Source organism: Malania oleifera, chromosome 1, assembly GCF_029873635.1.
Source record: "Malania oleifera isolate guangnan ecotype guangnan chromosome 1, ASM2987363v1, whole genome shotgun sequence".
Lineage (NCBI taxonomy): Eukaryota > Viridiplantae > Streptophyta > Magnoliopsida > Santalales > Ximeniaceae > Malania > Malania oleifera.
In genome coordinates, this window is record NC_080417.1 from 21,760,403 (window position 1) to 21,778,861 (window position 18,459).

General features: G+C 37.3%; 2 protein-coding genes across 4 annotated transcripts; one reads left to right on the top strand and one right to left on the bottom strand.

Moving 5' to 3' along the window:
• Positions 1-995: 995 nt before the first annotated feature.
• LOC131166541 (uncharacterized) lies at positions 996-11,686 on the top strand. 3 transcript variants are annotated; one of them, XM_058125140.1, is made up of 12 exons: positions 996-1,050; positions 1,246-1,428; positions 1,591-1,665; positions 2,059-2,151; positions 2,243-2,359; positions 2,680-3,213; positions 3,297-3,664; positions 3,742-3,841; positions 4,068-4,127; positions 9,919-10,002; positions 10,120-10,239; positions 10,969-11,686. In XM_058125140.1, the coding sequence occupies exons 3-12, from the start codon at positions 1,603-1,605 to the stop codon at positions 11,269-11,271; spliced, it is 1,842 nt and encodes a 613-aa protein (XP_057981123.1). In that variant the 5' UTR covers positions 996-1,050; positions 1,246-1,428; positions 1,591-1,602; the 3' UTR covers positions 11,272-11,686. The 3 variants fall into 3 exon arrangements, with proteins under 3 accessions (XP_057981123.1, XP_057981117.1, XP_057981128.1); XM_058125134.1 differs by having other exon boundaries at positions 1,010-1,428; XM_058125145.1 differs by having other exon boundaries at positions 1,010-1,428; positions 10,123-10,239.
• LOC131166557 (uncharacterized) lies at positions 7,234-9,587 on the bottom strand. The gene is made up of 2 exons (XM_058125154.1): positions 7,856-9,587; positions 7,234-7,539 (listed from the first exon to the last, which is right to left on the bottom strand). The coding sequence occupies exons 1-2, from the start codon at positions 8,256-8,258 to the stop codon at positions 7,502-7,504; spliced, it is 441 nt and encodes a 146-aa protein (XP_057981137.1). The 5' UTR covers positions 8,259-9,587; the 3' UTR covers positions 7,234-7,501.
• Positions 11,687-18,459: the final 6,773 nt, after the last annotated feature.

Sequence of the window (18,459 nt, forward strand, 5' to 3'; positions counted from 1 at the left end):
ATTTTAAATAACTAAAAATGAAGTTCTTTATTTTTTAAAATTCATATAGAAAATGTAACAAATATTTTTTACTATTTTTTAGATTTCTAACTCTTTTTTTGTTAATTAAGACTTGAGAGCATGCACTTATATATTAAATTTTGATTTGTGAATTCAAATCCAAAATTAGTAATAAAAAATATTAACTTATATAATTTAATTTTTTTTAAAAAAATTACTTTAATAATTATTTAAAAATAAAAAAATTACAAATAAAAGATTATTTTGAGTTTTTAAACAAACTATTTATTTTCTAACTATTTAATATGAATCTTAAAAACTAGAAAATCAATTAAATTTTTTATAATTTTTAAAAATAAAAAATAAAAATATTTTCTCAATTTATTACGCAGAAGAATTAAATAGGAATTTTATTTTTTTCAAAAAATTATTGTTCCAAAAGTAATAAGAGAAAAAATTAAATTTTGTTTTATTTTCCCGAAATATTACGCAGAAGATTTATTTCCCGATTTATCATTTTTTTAGAAAATATATTAAAATAATTTATTTCTCTCTTTATTATGCAGAAGAATTTATTTCTTGATTTATAATTTAAAAAAAATATATTAAATAATACATTTTTTGAGAAAATAATTTTTGAAATGACATGTGACAATTCTCTTTACTCTAAGTAGCGAGATTATATCAGGGTTATTTCAAAAATTATTTTCCGATAAAGATATTATTTAATATATATTTTTTTAAAAAAGATAAATTGAAAAAAAACTCTTGAATCACATATATTTATGTCTTATCTCTATTTATTGTCCTACATCTTTTATAATAATAATAATAATAATAACAACAGCTTCCTCTTGTAAATTTGGAGGGAAGTGTGCAAGCAAGCAAACCAATCACACATCTGTCCAACAGCACGCTAAAGCGCACCAGACAGTGGCATCCGTCCCACTCTTGCCAGGTCACCCTCTCTCTCTCTCCCTCTCTCTCTCTCTCTCTCTCATGTTCCAATGGTTACATTTACATAAACCGGCACTACTGCGCCACTTTCATGTAGACTCTCTCTCTCTCTCTCTCTCTCTGTGTTCAGTGGAGAATGGAGATCTCCTCAGCCACGCCCATTTCTTTAATGTCTTTAAATAGTTAATTTGTTCGTAATTATTGCTATTATTTAAACCTTTCTTCTATTTTTAAAAGAGTTGGCCTTCTTCTCCATTTGTTACGTTTTCCTTGTTTGACGATCTTCAGCTCAGCTCAGAATTTCGTCGTCTTCTTCTTCGGATTTCGTATTTTCTGTTTCACTCTGATCGATAAAAAGGAACGAAAAAAAAAAGGGAAATTCAACGGGATTTGCAGCGTCTCTGAATTGCATTTGGATTTAACTTTCCCGCTCAGGGATGGAATGAAAAACTTCGCTCTTTTTCTCTTAAGGTTCTGCTCTATTCTTCAGCTTTTCCTCCCCCCTTTAATTACTGATGCTCACTGCCACCATCTTCGAAGTTTTATTTTCTCCACAGGCACTCTACTGATTGCTTTTTCTAATTATTTGCGCCTGGATTTACAATGTAATTGCATTGACATTTCGTTTTCCAGGAAAGTAAAAAGATGAACACCAGGGTGCGGACCACGCTTCAGACCATGAAAGCTCCTTTAAAGCACGATGAGAAAGTAAGTTCTTTTTTGGGTTTTGGTCCTTATCTCAATAATATTATTTGAAAGCTTTTTCCTATGGCAATGCGAAGACGCCACTGTTGAATTTTACTGCAAAGTGAGCTTTCAATTTCAGCAAGAGGCTACAGAACTTGAAAACGTGCAGGGAATTGAGGAGAAGTGTTTCGTGTTCTTTAGAAATTCGTAATGGATTTTCAAATTTTCGGGGACAAAAGGCTCATATTTAATTCATCTCATTCATTGTTCGGTTTCTTTTATTTGGTTCCAAATAGTTTTTCTTCCTAAGGATTGTGAAAACATCTTCTGAGTTGATTAGAGTGGGAACTTCTGATCCAAGTCTGAATTGGGTAGTGTCTATTTTTCTAAATAAGTGTATAATTTCTGTTTTAGAAGGAAAGCATGGAGGTTGAAGGGAGCAGATTGAGAGCAACAACCAATCGTCGTAGATCAAGCAGAGAAAAGAAAATGGCCTTGCTTCAAGATGTACACACAGATTTTTTCTGTTAAAAACCAGTCAATTTCTTTTCCACAGCATAATCTGTTGATTTCCCGTTGATTTGGTCATTTTGTGCAGGTTGACAAGCTAAAGAAGAAGCTTAGACATGAAGAGAATGTTCACCGAGCACTGGAGAGGGCTTTTACAAGACCTTTGGGAGCTTTGCCTCGTCTGCCTCCTTATCTCCCTCCATATGTAAGCTGACTTAATTCATAGCTAGCCCATGAGATCTTTATTATTATTATTATTATTATTATTATTATTATTCCCTTTTCTGGATTAAGCATATATACTCCTTTTCATTAAAAAGAAGACATGCAACTTTGATTCATAAAATGGAGAAACGTCAATGGCTTATATGGGAATGTTGGAGGAATTAAAGAAATAGGGCTACTGAGCTGAACCCAATGATCCATCATTCTTATCTCCCCATGTGATCCTTAATTTTGGAAATATTTGTGTGAACTTAATTCTGTTTTGGAGTCAGTGTGGATAGTTATTTTCTTTGGTTGCAGACACTAGAGCTTCTTGCTGAAGTTGCAGTTTTGGAAGAGGAGGTTGTTCGTCTTGAAGAACAGGTGGTGAGTTTCAGACAAGGTCTCTATCAAGAAGCTGTCTACATTTCCTCCAAGAATGTTGTGGACAATCTGACAGATACACATGATCAGTGCTTGATTAAAAGTTCAAAACATGTTAGATCAAAATCTTTGTTCCAAAATGACGCCAATTTGGTAACATCTGAGGCAAGGCCTCTACCTTCTCTTACCAGAACCAATTCAAGCAGAAGGCTGTTGTCCTCCGACTCCATCTTTGATCAAATAGGAAATTGTTCGAGCAGGACTATGAATGGGAAACAAGCTTTGATGAATTCCAATTCTTCTTCTGTTTTTCCCGAAGATAGGCTGGGAAAAGAGAATCTTCTGTTCACTAGTTCCACAAAGAATAAGCAATCTCCAGAAAAGAAAAGCCCCAGAATCACCACCCCAGTTAACAGACCTCCAATCAAGAATGAGATAATTGAGAGCGGTCGGGATTCTCAGAAGCTACAGGTATATAAATTTAAGCAGTTCTTCATAACAATTTATCTCCACTTGTTTTTAATGGCCAAAATAATCACAACTCAATTGTACAGGTAGAGTGCAGATTAGCAGATGAGGGAAGGGCAAAAGAGAGCTCTTCAGGTTTTTCATTTGAAAATGTTTCAGGGGCTGACAGAGGACCAAATGAAATTTCTGAGGATATATTGAAGTGTTTGTGTAACATTTTCTTGAGGATGAGCATGCTGAAGAACAAAGTGGTGGAATCGAAGATTTTGCCACCTCCATTGGCATTGGTTTTTCATGAAAAGAATCAAGAAACAGAGTTTTGGGATCCTTACGGTATCTGTTCAGATGTTGTAAAGAGAGAAATTGGTCCTTATAAGCATCTTCATGCTATTGAATCTAATTCAGTTGATCTCAGCCGAGCAACAAATGCATTGTTTCTCATCCATAGATTAAGGTAAGAATGTTGTTACCTCTTTATTCTGTATTATTGTTCCCATTGTTTGTATTCATTTTGCCTTCCTAAATAACCAGGCTCCTCCTTGAGAAGCTTGCTTCAGTCAACTTAGAGGGCCTTAGCCATCAGCAGAAGCTTGCATTCTGGATAAACATTTATAATTCCTGCATGATGAATGTAAGAGAATTCTCTACAACCCTTGACTTGTACTATGTTTTAATTAAAATTGAGGCTATATTAGTCTACTTTTAAATTGTAGCTTCAAGTACATTTTTCATGTAACTATTGGATGCTGTGCGATTACAATAAGTGCTTCACTTTTAGATTTCCAGCATATGTACAAGAGCAACACCCTTTTTTTTTCCTTCTTTTTTAACATTTTATTTTATTACTAATGATGCAGGCAATTCTAGAGCATGGGATTCCTGAGACTCCTGAACTGGTTGTAACACTGATGCAAAAGGTAATCTGTTCATACTTTTCATGTACAATAGATGGTTATTCTGTTATAATTTATTTTTATAATTCCTTTTTTCCCTTTTAATGGACATTTGTCAATAATTTATTGCCATGTAATAGTTGTTGAGACTTGGGTTTGATGCTTCTATCTAAACAAAGTCAGAATAGATCTCAGATTTCACAATGAGAGAGATGGGATATTAATATGTTAAGCTATCAAATAACCACAACCTTTAAAGATATAACCATTTTGTTAAAATCAAGGGGAAAAATATATGTTTATTTCACAGTTCTAATTACATGGAATAGTAGGTAATTATATACAAGAAAAAATTCTAATTTTGGGACTACACTACTTTTAAGCCTAAAATTAAGGATATCCCTTGTATCAAGGGATTTACAATCAAGGCTCTTTCCATCTCTCTAAAACAACTCACGCCAACACTCCCCCTCAAGTTGGTGCATATAGGTCTTGCATGCCCAATTTGTCAAGTGAGTTGTAAAAGATTTTGTTACATACAGCCTTTGTGAGTACATCTGCCAATTGGTCTTTAGACTTAACAAAAGGAAATCGAATTGTCTAGTCCTCAAGATTTTGTTTCATGAAATGTCGGTCCACCTCCGCGTGTTTAGTTCGATCATGTTGGACAGGGTTGTGTGAGATATCTATCGCGGCCTTATCACAAAACAGGTTCATCTCACAACTTGGGGCAAAACCTATTTCGGTTAGTAGTCTCTTAAGCCAGAGAAGTTCACAAAGACCTTTAACCATTCCACAGAACTCAGCTTCAGCACTTGACAAAGCCACTGCATTTTGTTTCTTACTTCTCCAAGTTACAAGATTCCCGCCAACAAACATGAAGTACCTCGAGGTGGATTTTCGATCTGATATATTTCATGCCTAGTCTGCATCTGTATATCCCTCGACTTTGAGGTGTCTACTTTTTGAAAACATAAGCCCTTTCCCTGGAGATGACTTCAAGTATCGAAGAATTTTGAGCACTACATCCATGTGATCCTCACTTGGACAGTGCATGAATTGACTCACTACACTTACCACATAAGCAATATCAGGGCGAGTGTGTGATAGATAAATAAGCTTTCCAACTATCCTCTGGTACCTTTCTTTATTTGTTGGCACATGGTCTGGGTATTCTCCCAGTTTGTGGTTTTGAACAATTGGTGTGTCTGCAGGTTTGCATTCTAGTAGTCCCACTTCAGATAGAAAGTATAGGATATATTTCCGTTGGGAAAGAAATATACCTTGCTTTGATCTAGCAACCTCAATTCCCAGAACGTATTTAAGTCCTTCTAGATTTTTCATTTCGAACTCAGTCGCCAAACGCTCTTGGAGTCTTGATATTTCTTCTAGATCATCCCCAGTAATAATCATGTCATCTACATAAATTATTAGAGTTGTGACCTTACCATGTTGATGCTTTAAGAATAGTGTATGATCTGACTTGCTCTGTTGATAGCCATATTTCTTCATTACCAAGCTGAGTCGCCCGAACCATGCTCTAGGTGATTGTTTCAGGCCATACAATGCTCGTTGTAATTTGTGCACCACCTCAACTTCAAAAGTTGTTGTATAGCTTGGTTGAACATCCATGTAGACCTCCTCCTCTAGATCTCCATGGAGAAAGACATTTTTTACATCAATACTTTAATCAAGTTCAATTTTGCTACTGCTGAAAAGGTCTCTTGATAGTCTACACCATATGTTTGGGTATAACTTTTTGCTACTAGTCTTGCTTTGTATCGATCAATTGAACCATCTGCTTTGTGCTTAATGGAGAACACCCATTTACACCCCACCGTCTGCTTTCCTTTGGGCAAGGGAATAAGAGTCCAAGTTTTATTTTTATGCAGTGCCTCCATTTCTTCCTTCATTGCCTGGGTCCATTTAGAATTTGTCAGGGCTTCATGAATATTGGTGGGAACACTCCCCGAGGAGAGTTCATGTACGAATGTTCTGAGTAGTTCGGAAAGCCTTTTTGTAGACACATAGTTGGCAATTGGATACTTTGAGTTTCGTCCTTCAATGTCCGAAGAATATCTATTTGGTGGTTTTCCACGATTATGCCTGAAAGGTAAAGTATAGCCAACATGGATATCTATATCATTAGAGATTGAAGGTCTAGGAGAGTTGACCTTAGGGATATTCTCAGGAGATGGGTTTTCGGGTACTGCAGTATGAGGGGGGTTTTCTATTTCAGCTTCAGCTTCAGCTTTAGGTGAGGTAGACATATCTCTGGAACCTATATCCACTTCTAAAGTCACACCTTTTTCTGTATTGGGTTCCTCATTGACGTAAATTTTAGTGTTGTGTTCGTTCAACCAGTCAAACCACAGCCCATTTGGCTCGTCATTACTAATCTCCCTGACAAAGAGAATTGGGTAATGAGGAAGAGAAAAATATCTCGGACTCCAAAAAGGTAACATCCATGGTCACATAGGTATGTTTGGTGGCCAGATCATAACATCGATTTGCTTTTTGGTGTAATGCATATCCCAAGAAGAGACATCGAATGGCACATGGATCTAGTTTCGTGCGCTGATTTTTATGAAGGTGGACAAATGTGACACATCCGAAAATCCGAGGAGGAAGCATCAAGATCGTAGGTAAGGGACCATATGTAGATAGGGTCTGTAACGGAGATTGGAAATTCAAGACTTTGGAAGGCATCCGATTGAGGAGATGCACAGCCGTAGCAACAACATCAGTCCAATGGTGACTAGGCACATGAGCCCCAAGTAATAGAGCCCGAGCAGTTTCAAGAATATGACGGTTCTTTCGCTCAGTGACACCATTCTGCTGAGGAGTTTGTGGACAGGAGGTTTCATGGATAAGGCCATGTTGCTGAAAATAAGCCTTAAACAAATCATTTGCATATTCACCACTGTTATCTGATCGAAGAATCCGAATCTTAGCTGAGAATTGGGTTTGAACCATTGTGTGGAAGGATTGAAATATAGTTAGTACTTCATTTTTATGTTTCAGTAAGTAGAGCCAAGTCATGCGAGTAAAGTCATCTACAAATATCACAAACCAGCGGAAACTAGATATTGTAGAAATTGGGGAAGGACCCCATACATCCGAGTGAATTAAAGCAAAAGGAACAGTACTTTTATTCATACTTAAAGGATAAGCAACTCAATGACGTTTAGCAAGAATGCAAGTCTCACATTTCAAATAAAATATCAAAATATTGAAAAAAAAAAAATCCAAAAACAAATATTTCATATAACTGAAGGACGGATGCCCTAACCGACGGTACCAAAGCCAAATTTGTCGCTCTTTCTTGTCAATCGGAGGATGCATAAGATGTGCACGACCCATACTAAAATTGTCAACATAATAGAGCCCCCCCTCTTTTAGTACCATGCCCAATGATCTCCTTGGTAAGAAAATCCTGAAGTAACAAAAAGTAGAATACATTAGTACAATACAGTTCAAAGCTTGAGTAACTTGGCTCACTGGGAGCAGTTTATGGGAAAGAGAGGGAACAAGCAAAGTATTAGATAAGGATAAAGTGGGTGACAAATCCACGGTCCCTGTAACTGGAGATATGACCCCATTGGCACTGGCAATGCAGGTGCGCTGGGGTTAAGATGTTTTGGAGAAATCATTTTCATCAAATGTCATGTGATTAGTAGCTCCCGAGTCAAATATCCACAAACTTCTAACGCCATCATGAGACGAACTACAAAGAGCAGTACCACAGTTACCTGGTTCCGAGAGGGAGAGTCTCAGCTTGGCTGCAGCTAGTGCAACCTGATCTGTTCCTCCATCAGTAACCTCTCGGCCTTTTTTTGCTTGAAGTTCATTCCAACAATCAGAATATCCATGTAGTTTGAAGCAATTTTCCTGGCTATATTTCAGATTACCGCAATGGGAGCACTTGGTGCCATTTGAAGGAGAGACTTTCTTCTTGGAAGAGGTTCCAGTCTTTCCATTGCCCAGAGATAGAAATTGGGTAGAATTTGAAGTTGAATGTCTAGTCTTGAAGCTTTTTGAGGCCAGAACTGCTCCTTGAGTCTTGGTGGATCCACCGGTGATCATAACAGCTTGCCGGACAGCTTCCCGGAGAACATGGGCATATGCTTGTTCAATTGTAGGAAATGGTCGCATTTGTAATATATCGCTGCGAATGTTATCAAGTCTATCATCTAGGCCATCCAAGAAGGCATACACTCGGTCTTATTGAAGCATGTCGTTAAAGTGCTGAATATCAACAGCACATTTCATGGGGTTTGGGTGACGAAAATCAATCTCACACCATAATCCTTGACGATCATTGAAATATTTCTCAACAGAGCTACCCGCTTGTCTTAGACGAGTTACACGCCGCCGGAGGTCATATACCTGGGATGTATCACTTCCGTCAAAATAAGTGGAGTCCCATACCTGTTTTGCAGTTGGAAACTGAATAAAGTTTCCGATTAGTCATGGGTCATGGAGTTAATTAGCCATCCCCTGACAATGGCATTGTCTGTGCGCCACTTTCGGAAGTATGGATCAGTCTGTGGAGGTTGGGTAATATCGCCATTGAAAAATCCCAACTTATCTTTGCCGGAGATATACATCTCGACAACTTGGGACCAAAGAGCATAATTGGAACCATCCAATTTAATACCAATTGGAGCAGCAACACCTTCAATGATCTGGGTAGGGGCTGAAGTTTTATTCAAAATTTCATTCTTCTGGTGGTTAGTTCCGTGATGATGGCAGTGGAGTGAGGGCCATTGGATTTGGTCATGGGTGCGGCAGAATTGTTAGGGTCGGCCATGGGTGCAACACACGCTGTAGAGAAATACCACAGCAACAGAGATGGAGAAAAAAAATACTGCACACACCGCACGACTTGAGGGAGAATAGTAGTAGCAGAGGGGTTTCGGCTGGGTCCACAGAACAGCAGCAGAGGGGTCAGCTTGAGGTACTCAACGCACGAGAAACTGAACGAGTTCTGTCACGACGACAGTGCTCCGCCAGTGAAGGCTCAGACAATCGATGAGCACCTCCTACTCCTATCAGAGGGGGTCAGGGTCGAGTGCAAGGCACTGCTTTTGCAACCGTTTCTGAAGAAGAGCGCCAAAAATAACAGCTGCAGTCCATCAGTGCGTGGCGTCACTGACAAAGGAAACAGGGCTGAATGGTCTCACTCGCTCACGATGGAGTAACTCGGGCCTTCTTTGCGTCGCTTGAGTGCTGCTCCTGCATGAAGAAATTATCACTGCCAACATCGAGGACACGGACGAAGAGGAGGCTGAGGACCTACGGTCCGGTGACGCCTTGCAGATGAAGCTTTGCTGCAGACGGCCAAGAGGATTGGTTGCCGGAAAGGGTAGGTTGCCGGAGTCTGCAGAGGGGTTCGGATTTGTGACCCTCAGCAGACGACGGCCGACGACGACGACTGGTAGGGTTAGGGTAAAAAGCCAGGTCCAGAGTTGGAACCTTGCTCTGATACCATGTCAAAATCAAGGGAAAAAATATATGTATATTTCACAATTCTAATTACATGGTATAGTAGGTAATTATATACAAGAAAAAATTCGAATTTTAGTACTACACTACTTTTAAAACTAAAATTAAGGATATCCCTTGTATCAAGGGATTTACAATCAAGGCTCTTTCCATCTTTCTAAAACAACTCATGCCAACACATTTGACCAGATTATGGTGATTATATGCCCAATAATAATTTGAGCACCCCACATGGAACATACTGAGGTCCTAGTGATGTCTTTTGTAACAAGTAATTGCAATTAACTCTTTACTGTGTTTCTCTCAGGCAACTATAAAGGTGGGAGGATACTTGCTGAATGCAATTACAATCGAACACTTCATCTTGAGACTGCCTTATCACATGAAATATGTAAGTAACAGAGTCCTTGTCTGCAGTAGTTCACTATATTTTCTTGGGAAATTTTGATATGTTTTGAAGAACATGAATTGGAAACTGGTAGCTGGATTCACTTCTCAATTTTATTAGCAGACCTGCTCAAAAGCCACAAAAAATGATGAGATGAAGGTACGGAGCATGTTTGGATTAGAGTGGTCTGAGCCATTGGTTACATTTGCACTCTCCTGTGGAAGCTGGTCCTCTCCTGCTGTAAGTTTATTTTAACTCTAGATGAGGTTTCCAAGTGGGGCAGGCAATTCATTTGATTGTTTAGTATTTCTGGTTTTATTATCCATCTCTCTCTCTCTCTCTCTCTCTCTCTCGGCATGAAGATATGCATAAAAAACAAACAGAAGCACATCAACGTAAACCTATAGCCCTCAAATCCTGCCAAACAAAAGTTTAAAAAAAAAAAGAAAAAAGAAAAAAGAAAAAAGCTTTTTCCTCAATGTTGACCGCCTCTGCTTTTTATCCTATTTGCTTCTATGTATACGTGGTCTATCTTAGCATAATCAGGAGACTTTAGAAGCCTCTTGATGTCCAACAAAACAGTCCAGAGCGTCCCAGGCAGGCTAGTCTTATTTTTCAAGCAGAAATTGAGTAATTTACCACCCCATTCCATCTGCAATCTTCTAATCCCTTTGATTTAGTGGCTTAGCGCAAAGTATACCTTCACAATGCTCTACTCTCCCAACTATCCCCAAAGTTTTTCCCATTTAATCCATAGATCTGAAAATTGGATAAGTGGAACACATTTTACTCGAATAATTAGACTAGAATTTGAGATGCAAAACAATATTATGTTCTTGCAATTGTCAGGAAAGCTGCATACAGAAAGGCAATGCCCCTGCAAGATCAATGTGCACCGCGCTTAATGCCGTCTGAAGTTATTTGAATTTGACATTATGTGCTCATACTGATATATTTTTTCAAATGAAGGTGAGGGTGTACACAGCATCTCAAGTTGAGAATGAGTTGGAAGCTGCAAAGAGAGACTATTTACATGCAGCAGTTGGCATTTCATCGACAAAGAAGTTAATAATCCCCAAATTACTGGATTGGTATTTACCTGATTTTGCAAAAGACTTGGAATCATTGTTGGATTGGGTCAGCCTACAATTACCTGATGAAGTGAGAAATGAAGCAGTTAAATGCCTGGAGAGAAGGGGACAGGAACCCTTGTCTCAGTTGGTCCAAGTAATGCCATACGATTTCAGTTTCAGATACCTTCTATACCAATAGTTCAATTCCCTAATAACCCTCCAGTCAGCATACTTAAAAAGAACTCAGGAATGGTGGGTATGTATATTCATACAAACGACACAACCAAACTACAATTAATATAATGTTGCCTTACCACACGCCAGAGTGGGAGAAATACTGTTTTCTCACACATAACATTGGGTGGTGATGGGTTCATTAGATTTTGGTATTGGAGGGGGGGCATAGAAATGTTGATGTATTTTGAGTTTTACTTTCTATTTTTTATCACTCTTTCAGGTGAGGTACATTTGTCACCACTGAGCAAAAAATGATTATTCCAACGAGACTCTTTTGCCGCCCAGTCTGGGACATAGACCGGGACCTAGACGTGCAAAGGTTTTTCACATTCACAACCCAAAAATTAATTGCTAAGTTCAGTGTCAAATAGCTCAAAGTTTTGATATTTTTTTGGAACCGGTTCCCTTGTGTTAAAAAATAGAAAAGAAAAATTGTTCGACGGATTGGCATGGTTCCTTGCGCAACACCTAAGACACCAGAATATCGTATATCGAACTGAACTGTTTCTTTGATTATTGTTCACACACGACTATAAATTAGTTACCTATTCCAAACACCATGATACCGCCATCCATGACATTCGGTAGAGCAGAGTACACAGACCTCGGGGTGGCTTTAACGAGTCATTTGCACACAACAGAGCTCGAGTCCGGAGGGACAAATTCTTCCTAGCTGCTGGAAATTCTTCTGGTGTTGAAGAAGTTATTCAAGTTGGGAACATCTTTTGATCACTTTGCTGTGTTTCCTATACCAGAAGTTAGCTCAGGCAGCGGCTTCTTCGTTCGGCCTTTTCTCATTTACAAAGTATATTGACTGATCTTGAATGGATTTGATTTGTGTGAGCTATCCATTGAGAGGGTCATAAGTTTTCCATTGAGGGTCGATATCTGGTTTGGTCACTCTTCTGGAAATTAATGTCTCTGCAATGAGAGCCATGGCAATGAACTATACAACAATTTTTTGTTAAAAAAAAAATATTTAAAAGGATTGAATTATACCATGGATCAGTGTTAAATACATAAAAATATTATATTCAAAGGGAATTCCCAACCGATAAGAGTTCTGAGATTTTTATATTGGAGGTTTTGGGTATAAATTTTGGCCGGGGCTAACGGAATATAAGAAGATTAAACAACTTACTAACCCACATGTTTGAACTCGTAATTTGCATAAATGTATGATGGGTGTTAAGCAACGCGAAGGAGTTAGCTTTCATGCGCTGGAATGATAATACCGCGTGCCAAATTTATCCTATTAAATCCCAATTAATCTCTTCCTTTTACTATCATCTTATGTATCTATATAATGAGAACATTTGTGTGTGAATATGCAAGCAAGTGAACGAAGAGTGTGAGAGTGCTGAAGATGAGAGAGAAAAAAGTGTGAGAAGAGTTGAGTTTTTTTTTTTTAACTAAAGGAGGGCTCCACTTCCTTATTATTTATTGATATCCCTTCACTTTTAGTAGAGGAATACTGTGGTTACAAGGTAGATATTGAGAGATTATAGATAAAAAAAATTAAAGGTCTCCCAAAAACAATACCAGTAACCAACCAAAACATGATTACAAATCAAAACAAAACTAAATAAGAAACAAATCTAAATTGACCTATCAAAAACAAAAATAATAAAATAAACTAAAAAAAAAATCTAAATCAATCAAACAAAAATCAAGAGGATGACTTAATGACGAAAGGAAGTGAGACCCAACCTATCCATTCAAAAATATCTTTTAAAGGACGTGGTAAAAAATGTTATTCTTCGTAGATGACATTGTTTCCCATTTCTCTAAGTGTGTGTCTCCTTTTGTTTTCTCCCAGGTTATAGTAAATTCGGTATGTTCTGTGGACGTGGGTCAGATTAGACTGAATCAAGTAAATATGATGTTCTTATTTTTGCGTATTTATTTTTCTTGTGTGTGAATGTTGTTCCTAGATCCCTAACAAGTAGTATTAGAGTCAAATCAGAGCAAAGTCGCCAGATTAGAGCAAAATTGCCAGATCGGGGCCCCTGCCCAGTATCTTAAAATTGAAATTTGAGGTCACCATCATATTCCTCTCGTCGAGACGAAGCCAATGGTGCAAATCGGAGCTCGAACGGAGGTCCTAGGAATTTTATTGTGTAAATTTCGTGTTTCAGGAAAATTCTGTCTAGGAAAGTGAGACTTAAGTGGTCCATTGTGACCCCCCCCCCCCAATTTCCTTGGGAATTTACCTGATCTAATTTAGTACAATCATCACTGGACCCCACTGCCATGTCAGTAGACACGTCATCACTGGGTCCCCTTTGCCATGTCAATGCCATGTTAGCAGCTAGTTAATGGCGTCAATAACATTGTTAGGATTATTCCGTTAAGTTTAACGGAAAGTTGGTCGATTTTGACTAGAAAGTTTGACAAGATTTTTAGAGTCATTTCAAGTTTGTTTTTCGAACGACTTGAACCATTGTTAAGGTTTTTGACCATTCTGGATCCAGCCGTGTTGTTTGTTTGAGTTGTTTCCATCTCTATATTGATGAATTAAGATGTCAAATGAAAAGAGTTCAAATATTGCGATGTTTAACGACATCAACTTTGGTTTGTTTCTAGAATATGCAGATTGAGTACTACTGGTTTGATAAGGAGTTGCCCTTACCATTGAAGGGAAAGTCATATTCCATGACGGAGGACAAGTGTGAGTTGCTTGACCGAAAATCTCTTGGAGCTATCAGGATGACGCTGGCAAAGTTTGTTGCCTTCAATATCAAGCATATGACAACCACCAAGTCTCTTATGGATGTGCTCTCCAACATGTACGAGCAGCCATCAACCGCCAATAAAACACACTTAATGAAAAAGTTATTTACTATAAAAATGTCTATAGGTGAAAGTTTTAGCAGACATCTGAACAATTTAAACGAACTGTCGGATTAACTCACCTCAATTGAAATCAAGTTTGACAGTGAGATCCGTGCCTTACTGATTCTTAGTTAGTTGCCTGAGAGTTGGAAAGGTATTATTACTGCGATCAATAGCTTTGCGGGAAAATAAAAACTGAATTTTGATGAAGTCGTCAGCATGATTTTGACGGAAGAGATTAGGGTGCAGTCAAACACTGCTTCCACTTCAAGTTCAGCCTTGAACGTGGAAAGTCAAAGAAGAGATTGATGGAAAGGAAGCAAGTATAGACGATCAAACAATCGCGGCAGATCTAGGACCAGATGGTCTAAATCTAGAAATCCCATATGTTCCCAGGGCACAAAGAACATTGAGTGCTGGAACTGTAGAAAGTTTGGTCATTACAGAAACCAGTGCAAAGGTCCAAGAAAAGAATATGAGGCGAAGACAGAAGCAAATGTTGCTTCAGAAGAAGGTGATATGTTGATATGTTCCTTGGAGAACAAGAAGGAGTCTTGGGTGTTAAACTCTGGAGCTTCATTTTATGCCACTTGCAGTAAAAATTGCCTAAAGGAGTATACACCAGGTGACTTCAGTAAGGTATACCTTGGCCATGATTAACCTTGCAACATAGCTAGCAAAGGAGTTGTGAATATTGAGATGAACGGGTCCATTTGGAAGCTGAAATATGTCAGATATATTCTAAACCTAAGAAAGAACTTGATCTCGATTGGACAACTGGCAGATGATGGATACACCACAACATTCATTGGCGATGAATGAAATATTTCAAAGGGCGCACTATTGATGCACGAGGTAAGAAAAGTGGAACACTTTATGTGAATTTTAATGCCCGTATGTTTGTTTCAGTTGCTACGGGAAATGATGATAGTAACATTTGACATCAACGACTCGGTCACATGAGTGAGAAGAGACTCAAGGTGATGCACTCAAAGGGAAAGTTGAGTGATCTACGGTCAGTACAAATTGTCATGTGTGAGGATTGTATACTCGAGAAACAGAAAAGGGTCAGTTTCCAGACATACACCAGTATCCCAATGAGTGAGAGACTTGAATTAGTCCACTCAGATGTATGGGGACTGACGACCGTCTCATCCATAGGTGGAAGGAATTACTTTGTGACATTTATTGATGATCATTCTTTAAAGATTGATGAAATTGGTGTGATCCCAAGAGGGGGGTGAATTGGATATTGAAAATTTCTTACTAGGTTAAATTCAAATCACAGATAGTATTTCGAAACCTAGGGTCTTTCTAAGCAGTCTCAATTTCCCTAATTAATTAGGTATGCTAATATTTAAAACCAATAAGGCATTCATAACAAATTAAATATTAGCATACAGATAACACATCATATCCCATTTAAGATTTAAAGCATGTATGTAAAATAAATAAGTTATGTCTGCTGATATACATGTATGTTGCATATCTCATTTAAATTAAATATGTGTGCATGCAGGATTATTATAATAATAAATTAACAAGCATACACATGTAAAGATTAAGGTGCAGAAATTTAAATGAGATAGAGAGAGACACACACAATATTTGTTATCGAGGTTTAGTCAAACCAACCTACGTCCCCACCTTGGTCATACCCCCTAAGGATTCCACTATCCTTGCTCACTAAAAAGGGCGGAGCAAACTTACGGGGTAAGGTAAACCCCAACTATACTTACCGGGCAGAGCTATAACCCAGCAACACTTTACAGGTAGTGCCAAGACCCAGCTCATTTACCTAACTAGGCCCAACTAGTCTCCCTAACGGGGCGGAGACTATCTAGTTCAATTTTTGAACTGAATCCTAACAACACTTTACAGGTAGTGCCAAGACCTAGTTCATTTACCTAACTAGGCCCAACTAGTCTCCCTTACGAGGCGGAGACTATCTAGTTCAATTTTTGAGCTGAATCGAACCGGTCTCCCTTACGAAGAAGAGACTCTTCAGTTCAGTTTACAGGCTGAACCCAACCAGTATAATAAAAAAATTTTTGTACATGTAAAATGCTTCTAAATACAAGAAGAGATGTACACAAATTAAATCCCTAAAATACACTCTCATATGATATGAACTATGCTCAGAGAATAAGGGTATTTTTCTTAAAACAAAATTTGTAATCTTTGAAAATAATGTATATGATAAATACTCAAAGATTGAAACCCTATAGAATATTTCTCCAGAATAATATTTTCAATAAGAAATAAGAGAACTTAGGGTTTTCTTTCAAAGGTATTTTTGCACCAATGAATATGTATTATCTTTGGTTTGAAAAATGGTGTGCAAAAATATTCACAAGCTAAAAATGAGTTTCTCCAAAAATATTTATGAAGTAGGAATATGTGGAGAAACACAAGCTAACTATCACAAAATGATTTTCAAGAACAAAAGAAAGAGTGAGAGTGTGTGCTAATCAATAAACAAGAATGACCGAATGAAATACTCTCTTGTAAAATAATTTTTCAATGAATGAATGAAAGAGAGTTGGAGAGAGTAAGAAATTTTGCCCCAAAAGAAAATTTCGCAATAAAATGTTGTATGGGGGAACTTTGATTAAAAAATATTTGAAAGAGTTTTAAAGTTAATCAAAGTTGCTAATTGGAGTTAAGAGAGGGGTATTTATAGATTTTTAGAAAATTTGACCGTTAAGGGACACACTCGGTATTTTGAAAATGTTTAATTACAAAATTAATTACTTGAGAGGTTCGATCGGTTGACCTTTAGCGTCGGTCGATTGAACACACAGAGAAATTTTAAAATTTAAAACTGGTTCAGTTGGATGTGGGTAGCAACGATCGGTTGGCCGAAAGGTGATACCGCCTTCGTAGGTTCGGTCGCCAAGAGCCCTTTTAACCTACAAGGTCGGTCAGCTGAGGAGCAAATGACAGACCAAAATCTATCATCGGTTAGCCGAGCATTTAGTTTTGAGCTTGACCAAAAAGTACAATTTTTCCCTCAAGGAGAGTTCAGCCGACTGAGATAATTTAAACATGAATGTTTGGTCAATCGGGCCTATTTCAAAATGTAATTTTCGCCCTAATTTTTTACTCTAACCAATTTAAACCTTCTATATGATTTTAGTATTTAAGAAGAAGGTTTTCTTTGAAAGGTTTGGTCCCTTAAGGTCAATCTATGGTCATTATGGAACTTTAGGTCATATCATGCAGAGATAAGCATTATTATAGACCAAATAATAAAAACAAATGCATATGCAACTTAAAATATGTGTCTTCTTTTTCTTCTTTGCTTTCCTAATTCTTCATGGAATACGCTAGACAATTTGTTCTTTAAGTCCTTCGAGCTTTCATTTCTCCTTTACCTTATGTGTGTGCTGAGATATAAACCTATTCAAACATTAAATGCACACATAAGATACGAGTGTATTGTCAGCATCAAAATAGGGGTCAAATTCAAATAGTCAACAATCTCCCCCTTTTTGATAATGACAAATGCATTAGAGTAAAATTGGTTAAACTTGAAAAGGCTTCCCCTAACAGTATGCATAATGTAAAAATAAACAATACAATTCAAGCATATTCACGAAAGAAGACATTAACAATTTAACATGCATTTATTTTTAGCATTAAGGCACAGTAAGGCTCAAATAAACTCCCCTATCTTATTTGCCCTAAAACTTTTTACTTTTTGGTCATTATTATTTTGCTCATAAGTCTCTCCCTCTTTTGGCATCAGCAAAAAGGGCTAAGTTAAGTAGAAAACACATTGATCATTTAAAACAAACTTAGCTTAAAAGAGAAACTCCCCCGTTTTAATTTTTTTTTTATTTTATTAGAAAACTCTAGTCACGATTGAGAAACAAGATATCAATGAAAATAACAATAGAACAACTAAATCAGGACATAAAACAACAAAGGAAAGACAAAAAGAAGTCAAGAAAACAATAATGACGCAAACAAAATAAGAAGAAATTCAATGGAACAAAATAACCAACTCGACTAAGGATATATTCAAACACAAATTAGAATAATAAATCGAATAGATTTTAGAATGGACTAAGATAGAGCCAAATGAGAATTCAAGTTAAGTGCAGCCATAAATTGCACAAACCTTCAAGCTGCCTCCTCTATTTTTTTTTTTAATGCAAAATACTGCCTTTTCTCTTCTTTTTTTTTTTTGAATGCACAAAATGGATTTATTTTTATTTTTATTTTTTTTGTGCTCTAATCAACCTTGCCGTGTTTCTAGCAATTTCTAGCCACAAAAGATTCAATCTTGATGATGGATGATATTAAGGAA

What these genes read in the sequence shown, in the direction of transcription:
- LOC131166557 (XM_058125154.1), bottom strand. Translation starts at nt 8,258, where the DNA reads ATGCGACCATTTCCTACAATTGAACAAGCATATGCCCATGTTCTCCGG. An exon ending in ACTCTCCCTCTCGGAACCAG is followed by an intron (nt 7,540 to 7,855) that starts GTAACTGTGGTA and finishes TTGTTACTTCAG; the next exon opens with GATTTTCTTACCAAGGAGAT.
- LOC131166541 (XM_058125140.1), top strand. Translation starts at nt 1,603, where the DNA reads ATGAACACCAGGGTGCGGACCACGCTTCAGACCATGAAAGCTCCTTTA. An exon ending in TTTCTCATCCATAGATTAAG is followed by an intron (nt 3,665 to 3,741) that starts GTAAGAATGTTG and finishes CTAAATAACCAG; the next exon opens with GCTCCTCCTTGAGAAGCTTG. An exon ending in TGCCTTATCACATGAAATAT is followed by an intron (nt 10,003 to 10,119) that starts GTAAGTAACAGA and finishes CAATTTTATTAG; the next exon opens with CAGACCTGCTCAAAAGCCAC.